Source organism: Temnothorax americanus, unplaced genomic scaffold, assembly GCF_048541705.1.
Source record: "Temnothorax americanus isolate GAGA-0224 unplaced genomic scaffold, ASM4854170v1 Scaffold13, whole genome shotgun sequence".
Classification (NCBI taxonomy): domain Eukaryota; kingdom Metazoa; phylum Arthropoda; class Insecta; order Hymenoptera; family Formicidae; genus Temnothorax; species Temnothorax americanus.
Genome location: NW_027509264.1, coordinates 3,254,200 through 3,268,697, shown reverse-complemented (window position 1 = coordinate 3,268,697; position 14,498 = coordinate 3,254,200). Strand labels below are relative to the sequence as shown.

Genomic DNA, 14,498 nt, shown 5'->3' with positions numbered 1-14,498 from the left:
CGTCACTGCGAAAGAGTCTTCGCGCTCGGCTGTGCGCGCACTCGACGCACACATTCGTACACCTAGCGCACCACTTATGTGTGAAACGCGTATTATTGAAGTACGCTTCGTCCTCTCGATACCTCGCTCGTCTTCGATACCGAGTATTCTTAGCGATCGTACTTTACCTTCGATCGTGGTAAAATAAATGGTCGGTGGAAACACACGCGCGCACTCACACATTTATTTTAGCTATTTACATCGTGTCTTTGATATTATCTATATATGGGTACTCGGAAGATAGTATCGAATAGAGAAAGTGCACAGATGACTCTATATGTGTTAAATATAAGCAACGCGCAAAATTAATTTGCTCTCTAATATGAGAGTTTTTATCGATTCCCTAACGAACATGACGTTCCTAAATGTTACACGCGTAAATTATCAACGAGAAAGTAACGTCGATGCATCGTTCCATATTCGCGGTACCCTTTAAATCGAAATATTGCCCGCGCAGACGCGACGTTCTCGCGAGAACATCGCGAAAGTGTCGCGGAGTTGCGCGAGAGCCCGAATTCTTGCGTCATATTAATTGTTCTTTGCCTGCCACCTGAATAAGTTGGCGCGGCGAATATCGCGCGATCGCACGTCGCGCTCGCAACGATGACGCGGGGAACGCGAAGGCGGTGGGAGAGTTTGTCGCGTAAGGTACCCTAAAGGAAACATCCTCAAGGTGGACGACCATTAGTGTGCACTACGCGCGATGACTCAGCTCCTACCGCGCGAGAGCCGTAATGACACGTTGCGTGCGATTAGATCTCGAGAAAACTTTCGATCGCGCGTACGCTCGCGATTAACGATTAACGCTATCGAGAGATCGTCCGTTCCTCGGCATCGTATATTATACGCACGACTCGCGCTTGCGTGTTACTCGCGCGATGAGATCTCTCGACTAATTTCCAGCCGCAAAATTTTTCATTGGTAAACTTTGTTGCGAATTTTTTTGGAAACTGAAAATATTGATGCATAAAGTCCCGTTGTAACTTGTAACGTTATTAATTGAAACAAATAAAACGAATAGCGATTGTTATTTCAAGTTTGAATGAAAATATTGAATTTTGATAATCTAATTTCTTTTGAACGCGATAGTTTTTTTTTTTTTAACTTTCAAGGCAAGGTTATCGTGTTTGCGGACGAACATTTCAAAATAGTTTCGACGACCGTATAGTCGACAGTGCTGTTGTTTTGCGTCGCATAACGAAAGGATCGATCGCGACGAGGGAGCAAGGCTGTCCCGCACAGCTGATATTTGCCATTTTTGCTATTGTCGCGCGTATTCCACCCGGTAAATCGACCGAGGTCCCTTCGACGCGGCACCGGCAGCACAATTCGCAAACGCGTGTCAGATGCTTTCTCCCGCGGTATTTCCCACTGTGCGAGGAACGATCGATCGCCCCCGTTGCGCGCTTGGTACACGTATCCCGACCGTACGTGCCGTATCTCCGTCGGCTGCTGCGGATTTCCTGCGAAATTCATTACATTTCTTTACGTCGCGGCGTCGGACGGAACGAACGGTGCGCGCGCTGATCGTCCGAGGTTTGAAAATTTTTGTTTATCTTAAAGGTAATTCGCGCTTCTCCACGCGAGAAATTCTAAATGGTCACTCTTAACGACGTTATTAACTTGATTGTGAGAGCTTCTCACGGAAGCTTTCCATTTTCCAAAATTACTTGAAACGTTGAGTATGATCTCGGAACTCGCGGAACGTATATTGAAGAGATATTTATAAGATATATACACAAAATTCTTGGAAATTATGCCAAGTATTATCGACGTTCGAATACTATTACAATATATATTTCGATACGTTACAATCCTAATCCTATACATTACAGTTGATGGTTGAATTTATATAAACCGCGCATGGCGGGTCAATAACCGGCTATTATCGAAACACTTATCCTAAACTTGACGCAACGGTAATTTATTTCTACCGTCTGGTATTTTTTTTCAGTCCTCTATCAACCTCACGGATAATGAGTGTGTAACGACGCGACGTACCAAATCGATGCTAACAACGCGCATCTTTGTTTTTTTTTTTTCACTACACCGGTTCGATCACTCATTTGCGTGTTAATTCAGCCTCATTTATAGTTAGCATGTATGGAAATACACGGAGCGTAATTGCCGTCGATTACGCGGAAAATAGGGAGACCGAAACGTAGAATGTTCTGTGACGTTACAAGTGTTTCTCTCTCGTTATCGCGTGACCGCGCGCCTATCGTGCTCGTCGCCCGAGTCTGTAACGCAATTAGTTTCAACCAATATTCGAGTAAGGAAAGCGGTGATCGCGAATCGTCGATAGACGTTCTAATACTTCCCGTGATCGACCAAAGCAAATTAATCTTAAATTTTCCATGTCAATCGTCGGAACGCCATGGCGTCAAGACATTAGGCGCATTAATTTTTATTTTATTCGAGCAATTTATTTTAACTTTCTTTTATTCGCGCTCTACGACTAATTCGAATCTATATGACTGCCTTTCCACAGAATGATTTCAGAAAAAGGATATTTCGAGGATTATGAAATCGGAGTACGTTCACGGATTTCTGGAATACAAATTTAAATTGAAATACACCGAGATTATATCGATTTCAATTTCTGGAATAATTAATCCGTTAATCGTTAGTCGATCGGCATCGTTGAAACGTATCCTAACGAGAGATATACCTTGTGTTTTACAGAAGGAGCACTTTGGTTGCCGTTGCCGTCGGAAGAGGAGGATTCTCCGGACACCTGGGGTCGACGCTCGACGTCTCGGATGGGAACGAGGGCGAGAAGAAGCGAACGAGGAGGCGGCGGCCCGCGAAGGGTATCGGACAAGTTGCGTCTGGCCGCGCAAAAGGCGGAGGAAGGTGGAGGGGCTGAGGCACCATTATTCGTCGCGATCTTGTCGGACGAGATCGCGAGAGAGCGTTTTCCTTCTCGGGCTTTTTTCCGACCCTTCCGCGAATGTTTTTCGGAGTTTCCCAGTCTCTCTCTTTCTCTTTCCCTTTCCTCTCGTTTGTGTATGTATAAGTATAAAGTAACTCGATCCGAGCAAGCACCGAACATATCGCAATGCAAAATATCGTAAAACGCCGTCATAAAATGAAACATTTGAGAGACTTATCCTTGCATGTAATTGGAACGAATTGATCAAACGTACTATTGTCGCGGGAAACATATACGAATCGACAATCTTATTTAACTTATCTGCGATGCGATTGACGCAAACTACTTTACTCATACGTTTCTATTGATTAACAAACGTAAGGTTTTACCAGAGTCTCAGCATTTTCTTAACGTCATATTAAATTATCGAAAAGTCACAATCAATGATCATATAAGTCTTATAATATAAGTTCATTAATTATGATCGCAAATTACTTAATCGTTAATACGCGATTGTTCGGTAAATCTACCGGTCGTTAATCCGGCTGCACTCGAATTTCGTCGGAGGGACGGGCGACGCGACGCGCGACGCGACCGTCGCAACGACGGCGATGAAAACGGAGGTGACGACGGTAGCGCGATTCCCGCCGTGGGAACGATAACGAGGTCCGCGCGGCGGCAACGGGGAACGATATTAATAACGGTGATGACGAGTCGCAGGTGGAATACGGAGCGCGCGGGTCAATGAGGAAATTCTCGGACGCGCGAGGTGCGCCTACCTTCCGAGCGCTGGCGGGGTAACAAGGTGGGGCGAGCGATAGGGCGGGAGAGAAAGAGAGAGAGAGCGCGTGGGGGATAACCGAGAGTGGGACGGAGCGGAAACAAACGACGCGCGACGGGCGACAAAACACTGTGGCGCGAGGCACGCGGGTCGCGGGTCGGGGAAACACGCGGATCTTTGTGCGAACAGCTGAACCGGAAGTCGGAGCGCTGCGCTTCGGTCTAATCGCTCGACGCCGTCGCCGCCGATGGGGTCAGTCGGTTAAAACGGCTGCTCGAGGCTCGAGGCTCGAGGCGACGGCGGCGGCGTGTCTCTCGCGCGTAAACAATGTTCAGGCCGGAAAGATCGGAAATAACTGACTATCAGTTTGGAGCTTAAATATGTTGTTGAACTTACACATATATTATAATCTTCACAGCGATTTAATTTCGATAGGGTCACAATCCAGCGACGTTTGTTCGAGAAAACGTGGGACATTTGCAATTACAGACATCTGTTTGAATATTTTTCAAGTCAGATCGCTGAAATTAACGTAAATGGTTGAACCTAGACTAAAAACCTGTCGCGTTTCGCGCTGGAGAGCGAGGGGATGTCATTTCTCGAGACGCGTATACATCGGCGCGTACTTTGGTATTACAATAACGCGCGCGGAATCGTATACGTTTTCAATTCGCGGCGGAACACGTGTCGCCCGTGTGTCTTCTGCATCTACGCTTACGCGTACGGTCGCGTACGACGACGCGTGACGCGTATATACGCGCGCCGACCGTCGGTCGGTGCAACGCTCTTCGATTGAACGACGCGTGTCGCGGTTAACTTGGTCCGTTTCACCCGTAAAACGAAGCCGACGATAAACGGTGGCGCGATTCGAAATACTCGGGATTGCGTAACCGAGGTGTACTAACCTAGGAAACCTTTCGTAATTAGAGTTGTCTGGCATCTGTGGCCGGCATCCAAATTTACCTTCTCAACTCGCAAACTTATTTAGGTAAAAATAAACGTGACGTAACAACATAAACAACGAGCGATATAAATGCGCGTCACGCACGAATAAGTAAATAACCTTGTAAGCGAGCGTATCTCCAAACGCTCGAGCCAGATGCCCCGAAATATCTCTGCGGACAGGCGAATAAACGGGAAGAGATATATCCGCATTTCGAATCGGACGCGCGCTCGCGACTCGCGATAGTTCCTCCCCTCTGATGCGTAAAGCCGCACATTTCCGCGAGCGCGGGCGCGTGCGCGTAAAGTCGCGCGCGTTCTTCCCGCGCGTCGTGCAGCGACGTTGATCTCTCGTCGTCTACGTTCTCCTACGGTCTCCGATTAACTCGGAGTTTCCCATGACCCCGTCCTTCCCATCGCAGAGATCGCAGCGGAAGCGGCGACGCGAAGAGAAGGCGGCGCAAGAAGAGGAGGAAGAGAGACGTGAGTTTCGGCGATTCTACGGGCAGGGTCTACGCGGGTGCGCGGGTGCCGCGTGACCGTGCACGTGGACGCGTGCGACACGTGCAGCGGTGAGACAGTGCGCGGTGCAGTGCGACAGGGCAGAAAGGGGAAGAGGAAGACGGCGTAACGAGCACCCCTCGGTGTATAGGAAACGCGCTACGTCGTCCGCTCGAAGAAACGACAGGGGGGGAGGAGGAGGAGGAGGAGGAAGTGCGACGGGAGGTGAAGACAAGAGATAGGAGGAAGCAAAACGACTTTTTTCTCCGCGAGCGAGCGAGCGCGCGCGCGCGCGCACGCTCGGTGACGCCAAGTATGTTGTGGGGTGACGTCGCGGCGTCGCGGATTTCACGGATCGATCGGTCGATCGAATTTTCTAAATAGGATACGCGCCGCCCCGCGTGTGTGTTGGTGTACCATATGTGTACGGGCGCGCGCGTGTGCGTCGTAACTGCTGCGCGGAAGAAGAATCGTCGCCGTCGACGTCGTCCACGCCCGGCCGAGTCGGGCCGGTGCAGGTGAATCGCCGCGCCGCGGGAAAACTTGAGATCCGGTTCGCTTTCCACGGCTGACGTCATTACCGGTGAGTCGTTCTTTTCTTCTTTCTTCTTTCTTTCGTCTGTTCCTCCGTTTTTCTTCCCTCTTTCTTTTCCTCGCCGCGCCGGCTTGTGCGTCGGCAGCTGGCGTGACCGAAACGCGGCTAATCCATGACAGTTCGGAAACAGGTCGGCGAGTTTTACGTTCTTTCGTCTAATATACCCAAGTTCCACGGTCGCGGAAAGAAGGAGATGTAGGGCGGGGAGCGTGCGTGGATCACGTTCGTTTGTAATCCTTGACAAAATCCTTTCGCCGAAGTTCCATTTCTTATTCTCGCATTGTTATACAAGATCGATGGGCATAAACTTCCCCACTTTCAGGTTCAGGTTTGGTTGAACTTTGGAATTTCGGTGATTTCGGAGTTTAAGTTGAATCCCCGCCTAAAGTACCAGTCGTGAAAAGTAACGTCGCGGATTTGGAACGCGCCGTAGACGGAGAAAATAAAAATTATAGTCTTCTTATCGCGCAACACCGTACGGTACGCCGCCGTTGTCGCTGTGAGTCACGCGTGAGAGGAAAATTATTTTCGATTCGCGGCTACCGACCCGTGGCGCGAACTTGCTTTTTAATTGAGCCTCGATAAGAAATGAAGACGTAACGTAACGTAACGCTACTGATGCCGCTAAAAAAAAAACGCATGGCACAAAACGCTTACATGGGACGCGAAATTAACCGTTGATCGTTACCCCCGCGTTTATCGAGGACCATCGGCCCGTCGCGATGGCACTAATTACCGCAACGCCGTCGGCCGCGACGGCCGGGGGCGTAGCGTGCGCGGGATACACGCGTGACGTGTACGCGTCAGCGAGAAAGTTCGCAATTACCGTAATTTAGCCGCAGCTTGCGGGCGCGCTCGCGCGCGTTCTAGCGTATGAAAATGCCGAAGGACGAACGTATTCGCGAGCTTGGGAAAGACGCGCCGTTAATAACGTAACGACGTTATTATTCTTCTCCTAGCGCACAGGCATTTCGTACTTGCTCTAACGATATTTGCCGGTATGTCTTGCTTATTGAAGTACGCGGCCTCGAATGGCCGCGGTGTCAGGTTAATAGGAGAGGAGAGACGTCATACTTCCCGATTATCCGGAAAGTCGTGCTAATCCACCGCGAGCTATATTTCTCAATGATTCGAGGCACCGACGAGCGTCGCTGACGTGAGAGTACGAGACATCGCCGCGCTGAATTACGGGGATAAAAGCTATCGCGCTTTACGTCGTGAAACCTTATCTACGTGTCTCTACGAGGTCTTCCCTCAAAGATTCAAGACGGACGTTTTCACGGGGACATTTTTCGCGAGCATATGGCCCGCTAATTTTTAAGTTCTGGCTGCGCGTGCGCGTTGATTCGGACGTGATGCGTGTTTGATCATCTCCAGGTAACGGCCCGTCGTCGGTTGGCCCGAGTGTGCGTGAGCGTTGCGTTGGGAGCTTCACGTTGATGTGCGTCAACTCCGCGCAGTCCGCGCTGCTGGCTACTCCGTCGCTCCGTCTCAGGCGAGTCCGTCGTTCTTCTTTTCCAAGCGTGAGGAAAGATGGCCGCCCGTGCGAGCTGCACGGTTCGCGCGTCTCTTTCTCTCTCTTTGTGCCATGCAGTTAGACGAGACGCGGACGCTGAGTGCTGACTGGCAAGACGGTTTTAGAGAAAGTCGGAGAGCGAGGGAAGGGTGCAAAGGGCACACGTCCGCCGCCGGCTGGTAATTTTTAGAATAGTAAAACGCGTTATAAACGCTCGTCGACGATTTTTAAAGGCTAGCGGGTAGCGAGTCGCGTTGACTGAAGGTCTTCGCTGGAGAACGATGATTATAGATTTTATACACTCGGAGAGGCTAACAATAAGAAATGAAAGCCGCGTGCGATATACGTTCGCGTTTCATATCTTAATTAAATCGAAAGATTAATGCATTCTGAATAACGTTAACGACAGTTTAATTAAATTTATCGTCTCTACGCGCAGAATAAACTTTCGGATATTTTAGATAATAATTTTACGGAAAAATTTTACGAGATCAATCGTCAAGTTGATTTAAACGATCAGACTGCACCGAGTTCCAATTTTAGATTTGAACTCATCGACGTTCTTCTCGTTTAACGAGAAATAAGTTTTATGCCGTAATATTGAACGATCGATTACGATGCGCGGTGGCGAAGTTGAGTCGCTTTCGCATGGGATACGGTTTTGCCGCGGCGGCCACGGAACTCTTTCCCTCCAAAGTTCCGTAGCTTTCTCTCCAACGAGGTTTTCTACACCGGATATAGATCTGGCGTTCGGCGTCGATACGCGCGCCGCGCCGGCGTCGCCCTTAATTAATTTATTTTTTCTCCATTTCCGCGCGTTTGTCACGGCCGCGGGAATGTTCTCAACCGCGCGTATCTCTACCCCGCTTTTATAGGTAGATGTGTATTATATAGGACTCCGATATCGATCCAGTACAAAACGGCCGACGCGACGCGACGCGACGCGACGACCGGAGAGACCGAGACGCGAAGAGAGTGGGAAGCGACGAGCTAGAAAGGGACGATACCCCGGAGGGGAAAGCATGGCAACGGACGAAGGGATTGGGGCACGGAGGGAGAGAGGGGTGCGCGGATAAAGAGAAAGCGAAAAGGGAATATATGGAACGAAGGCGGAAAAGATCCTCTTGTCGGCGCATTCGTCATACTAAAATTCTCTATTCTTTCGAGACGCGAATTACGTTCTGCCCGAACACGTGTCCACGGGATGGACCGCGAACGGATAGAGCGTAAAATAAAAAAAAAAAAAGCTTGCACGGAGCCGCTGCCGTACCGTTGAGTTTTAATTTCGGACGTGCTGGGTTCAAAGGCAGACTCCATAATTTCGCCGATCGACATATAACGCGCGTCCTCTGCCGCTCGTGACACGGTCAAGTCAGAAATATGAGAGGCGTGACGCGCGCGTTGATTCGAAGACAAAGAGTCGCGGGTGCGAGTCGGCTAATGACGCGCGACAGAAATACGCGTGTCGTCGTCGTCGTCGTCGACTTGATTCCGAGTCGGAAAGTTTGCCTTCGCCGAAGCAGTTCCGCTTTAATAGCCGGCCGCCCTGCTGCGCGCTGCTACGCTACCGTCCGAATGTCATTTTTAGTTTAGCGCGTGAAGCAGGTGCACGGAGGTCGTCGGGTACCGCCCGGTTCGCAAGATCCCTCAAGTGTTCTGTTAGCCGGTGACGTAACGCACCCCGCATCTCGCTTTCGGAAAGAGAGAGAGAGAGAGGGAGAGAGGGACAGAGATTACTGGTCACGGGCATCCGACTCGTTTCCTATATTAATGAGGTCTCGAATTCAGAGACGGTTATTTTTCCTCGAACTTTAATTACGCGACTCTCCTTTGCCTCGGTTATTACTATTCTTATTAATTATTTCGCATACGCAATTAACATTCAGAAATAATTTCCTTTCTGAGGCGACTGAGGCTCCATTTTCGGAATTTTGATAAAATTTTTCTCAAAGAATCCTAGTATGCTAAAGAATATTCTGAGAATGAAATATGAGAAATAAGAAGATGCGTAGGGTGAAGATGCAACTACACGTTTTCGTTATGCGAAAATTGACAATATCTTTTTCATTTCGATCGTAATACTTTCCGATAGAACTCGGTGGAATTTAATGACGTATAAATGAAATTTTTGGCGTGTGAAATTGCACACCGAAGGCGCGTTGTAAATTTAGCTCGATGATGAAGCGATTAAATACATTTTCAACCGCGTGAGCACATTTCCCGTAATTTCACCTGTGCAGCGATGCGTTTAGCTTTGTTCCCTATGTTGTTCGATTCGTATGCTCGCGTTTACATCGATTGCTCGCTCTCGTCCATGGGGTCCGTGCGAAACTTGTGTCACTCGTGAATTTGATTTGCTCTCGATTCGCGAGCGATCTCCCACTGGTCGCTCGCACATCGATTATTATTTGCCGTTATAATACGGCGTGGCGGCGAACGTCGCGGCCGACGTCTATTGCACGTCGCGCGCGTCGCGGACTTTTCCTTTCTTTGCGGAATTGCGGCGGGCTCGCGTAACGACGGCTTGCTGTCTGGTGTAAAACGAGCAGACGGCTCATCACCAACGGTCTATAATGTTGCGCCAAAGTTCACGACTCTATACCGCTTTCTATAGAACGGGGCCGCGGGCGGTGCTATTCTTCCCTCGTACTCTCATTAATCTTAATTGTATGTCGATTAAACCTGTTTTGGATTTGAAAAGGTCGTTGTCGTAAAATTAAAGACCGAAGACTTTTATTTTAATTAAAAGAATGCATTAGAAATTTTATTTCGCTCAATATTATTTTAATAAATCAATAATTGAAATGATGGTATACGTAAGGCATTGTATATTTTTTGTTTTTATAACGTGCCCGATAATATCTTATTTAATGTTTTAAGTGACTAATATGAAATCAATAGAGATATTGTGGTTGTGATATCGAATTAATTTTCAATTTTTCGTATATCTTGATAAATTCCTATTTAATCGCACTTTTTAATATCTTACATCTTGAAAACAAACTGAATATTTAGATTGGACCTTGTTTCGTTAATAGCACAAACGATAAAGCGCCAGTTTATCTTTGTGTGTGAGTAACTGATACAAAATACACTTGTATGCAAGCGAAACTATAAGTTTTGCACATTTTGAAGTTTCAAATACGCTCAAAATTGCAGGTAATGTTAAAAATTCGAGTCAACTATCTTTCTTTGAACAGTTTAAAATATTTAGCTTTCTGTAGATTTGTCTCTTGCACATCTGTAAATTTGTGCTACATACCCCTATGTCTGTTTATATTAAATATTCATAAAAACATATTAGCGTATTATCGATTAATTCTATTGGTGGGACAAGAATTTAGTTATCAATTATCTCAAATATTTAAAATTTGCAAACTTAGTCGACGACGGAGAAGCTCATTCGGCGGTACGCGTCCCGCTAGAATTTGAGTAGCACTGCGTCTTACGTTATATTTAGAATATTTCTCGATATACTTTGACAGAGACACGCAGCCACGTATAAATTTATGCATTGCGCGGAACCTGTACACATTCGTGTTTTATTCTGCCGTATCCGTATGCAACACTTATTCGTCCACCATCTCCCCATCCGACATGAATATATGTATTACCGTGTGCCTCTAAGTTCATTTATGCCAGCCATGTGAGAAGTAAAGAATTTCTATATAAACGTGCAACTCATGCTGGCATATACGTTATACGAGGGGGATCTCGGTATCCGTGCAAAAGTCGATCTTTTTGAGAGTTCTATAACCACTCGAGAGAATCACCGAAGTTATTAATTAAATTTAACCTAATCTCGTCAAACTTTTAATTACACAGTGATATAATTTACAATGATTACAATTTTACATTTTGTTTCGAAATAAAAATGTATACGTTTCATATTCTTTCAGTAAACTTCGCATCGATTGTCTTCCCCTAAATTATTCTTAATTCTTTACTCTTCTTTGTAAAAAGAGTTAATAAATGGCGTATTTTGTGCCGTTACAAAGACTCGAAGTGAATCGGCAAGAAATTCGATCTACTTCCCGTTTTCAATGTAACTGTAATTGCATACTGCGCGATGCGCGTTTCTTGCGTTCGTGTTGCTTTTAATTTCTACCTGCGATTGATATACCTCGCCATTGCGAAAGGAAAGGCACGATAAACAGACCGCGTACGTTTCCGCAGTGTCACGACTGGCCGCTATTGATGCGTTCAATCTATTCAACGCTAAGTGGACATATGAAAAACTACGTCGATGGATAATTGAGCGATATCGGTGACGCGTGTATCGCCATAATTGATCCGCTATTAATGGTCACCGTTAAAAGGCAACTCCGTTGCGATTAAGCTGATTTGAATATCGTCTTTGAAATATGCAACACCGGCGAGAAATTTCTGCGAAATGTCGACATCCGAAAAATATGACGTGTGATATTTATCGACTTTGTATAAATTGTTTTATTTTGCGCAATTTCTATTTTATAAATTTTTACGTGATTTGTTTAAACATTTTTATTTCCCTCTCAAATTTTCCAAATATTTCCCCTCACGTCACGTTCACGTTTCGATCGTCGAAGAATTTTGCGCAGTTTAAGATGGGAGTATCATTCTACAGGGTGATCTATACATCTGTTTCAGTTCACAATGCGCTAGGGGTGATGGAGACAGTGGGCAAGCAAGTTCAGGTAGTGAGTGGACTGGGGGTGGGGGGTCCGGTGGGCCCTGTGGGCCCAGTGGGGGGAGATCTGCATCACCATCATCATCCACATCCGCACGCCCATCCTCCGCACCCGCACTCCCACCCCCATGGTCACCCCCATGGATCCCACGGCCACTCGCTCGCGACGTCGAACCCCGGCAGAGGTCAGCCTCAACCACCAACCTCGCATAACCAGCACGTATCTGCGAGGTCCACTCCCGTACAGCTGCATAGGTAAGTCTCACTTTTCTTCTCTTATGTACATAAACCGGAGTCGTCGGAGCCGTCGGAGCCGTCGGTGTCGTTGATCTCGACGGCTTTCAAGTTTCAACCTGTGCGTAGGTGCGTAGGTAAAATCGTTCGCTAATGCGGCAGACATAGTAAAAGATTACCTGACAAATATTTTCAAAACCATTAAAGAAATAGTAGACCGAAGGATCTTGCGTGTTTCTATTCTTTCGGTAACATGTGGTTATTAAAGAGTGCTCTATTTATGTTGTTCTCTTCTCTCTTCTGTTTTCATAAATTTTTTTAAAAGGGGATTTCTCAGAAATATATCAAGAACGTTGTAGAACTGTGTCATTTCTGTCCAAGTTCTGAAAGCGGAATGCTAACTCTCGTTCAGACACGGATCTCGAATCTCGAATCTCGAATCTCGACGCGTCATACGCGGCGAACAGAAAACACGAATTGAAAGCCGATACGACCGGGCAGCGCGGTACGTGTATTTTAAGAAGGAAAGTCCACGTGCAATCACAAAGTCCGACATCACGAGCGATGGCTAGGAACGTGCGTGTAGAATGAAGGAGAAGGAAAGTGGAGGAAGGGCGCGTGAGATGGAGGAGAGTCTGTACCAGGCAGGCAGGTATAGCAGTCAGGTAGCAGTCAGGTATATCCGTGCGAGGTCCGGCTGGGTAGGGTTCTGGTCTTTGAGAACACAGAATTCAAAAGTGCACGCTTTTCAAAGGGCCAACTTGGAACCAAGACAGACCCGAGCATGCGGGTATTATACCTGTTGTGAAAACTAGCCTCGTATTTCCGCGCGGAATGTCCGATCGTGCGGGGTTTTATGTTATAGGGTCGACGAGATTTAGATTTATCGCGAGGTCATTTGCATCCTGATACAGAATGCATCCGCGTTTTCTCGAGCAACGTTGCCGTCGTAGAGACGCGACGTGAGACTAAAGACGTTCCTCCTTCTTCTCTCTGGTTGCGGAAGTATATAAACTCTATTAAGATAAGTAGCGACAGACATAAAAGTCACACGTTATAGTAGTCGCGCTAGTTATCTCGAAACCAGACATTATCGCGGTTTCAATTGCGCCTTTCGTACTCTGAAATTATCAGCTTTATTATTATCTAGATTATCTAGAAAAATCAACGATTATGATTATACAAACACTTGAGATGCGCCGGAAAAATATCTAAAGATTAATTCACGAAAAATATTCTTTATTCGACGGAACAATATTACAGAACCAAAGATAATATTCGCGTGTGTGTATTAATTATGATCGTAAATCAAGGATCGAAATAAAAATCTTCGTCAAATAATATTGATTTGTCGAGCTATAATTAAACTTGGACATGGTATGATTTGTGACGCTTTGTGTCGCACCTTACATTAAACAAACCCTGACATTAAATCACAAAATTATATGTATAATGATAAAAATGCACATTTCGGCAAATGCATTTTATTTTAATAAAATCGATCCGCGATTGCGCCAATTATCCCAAAATGCATCTTAATAATCTCGATTGCGTGTCTTATGCGGAACATTAATATGTGAAAGATTTCAAAAGATTTTTGTAAATGCAACTACGTGAAGCAATAACGATCGCTTTAATATTTCGGACGTGGCTAATTTTAGAACGATGTGGAATTACTCGATTGCGTGCTTAATTTTAAATTATCCTACTTTCTATACGGGAAATGCTTTCAGAATTGAGACATTTTATTTGATTGTAAAAAACGAACGAGCACATAAAATCATGAATCTTGTCGGAAAATTTGTTTTTGAGTTCAGAAATTTATTTTGCGGGACTATTTCGTAATGTTACTCCGTGATCAGGGAATATTATAGCGATGTATAAGGTTCTACTTATATAAGCTTGAGCTTTAACTTAAGCTGCTTATTGTATAAGCTTACAATCTCTATAAATTTATTATTATCAACGAGTTACAATTGAAATAAAAATCGGAAAATGCCTCTTAGCGATCGAATTGACGTGAAATATCATATATATTTTTATCTATCCAACACCAAGATTTTTTTTTAACGAAGCTAACAATTTTTTAAAATCCTGTGAAAACCACACTTTTTAACAATGCAACGCCTAGGACCCTGGATGATATCAGAAAATGCGCGATACTTTTGTCCTCGTTGCTCGTTACGCCTGTGGGATGTTTATGAATAAAGATATGAGATCATTATGACCTTTTTACACAGTGTCTTGCACTGTACAAAAACGCACGATGGCAAACGTATGCTTTGAGAACAAGAGAACGTTGCGACGTGATGCGACTGTAATCTTTTTTTTTCCTCCGGGTACATA

The 14,498-nt window shown here is 45.9% G+C and overlaps 1 protein-coding gene across 10 annotated transcripts in view; it reads left to right on the top strand.

Annotated features, from left to right (window-relative positions):
* Positions 1–14,498, top strand: part of Smr (nuclear receptor corepressor smrter) — a 73,191-nt gene that overhangs the window by 15,098 nt on the left and 43,595 nt on the right. For 4 of the 10 annotated variants that reach the window (XM_077399712.1, XM_077399714.1, XM_077399715.1 and 1 more), the window contains 2 exons: positions 5,060–5,721; positions 11,879–12,173. In XM_077399712.1, coding sequence (XP_077255838.1) covers positions 11,899–12,173 — 275 coding nt within the window. In that variant the 5' untranslated portion in view covers positions 5,060–5,721; positions 11,879–11,898. Of the gene's footprint in view, positions 1–2,724; positions 3,948–4,241; positions 4,684–5,059; positions 5,722–11,878; positions 12,174–14,498 lie in introns of those variants that run through there. The other 6 variants (XM_077399709.1, XM_077399710.1, XM_077399708.1 and 3 more) reach the window with 6 other exon arrangements.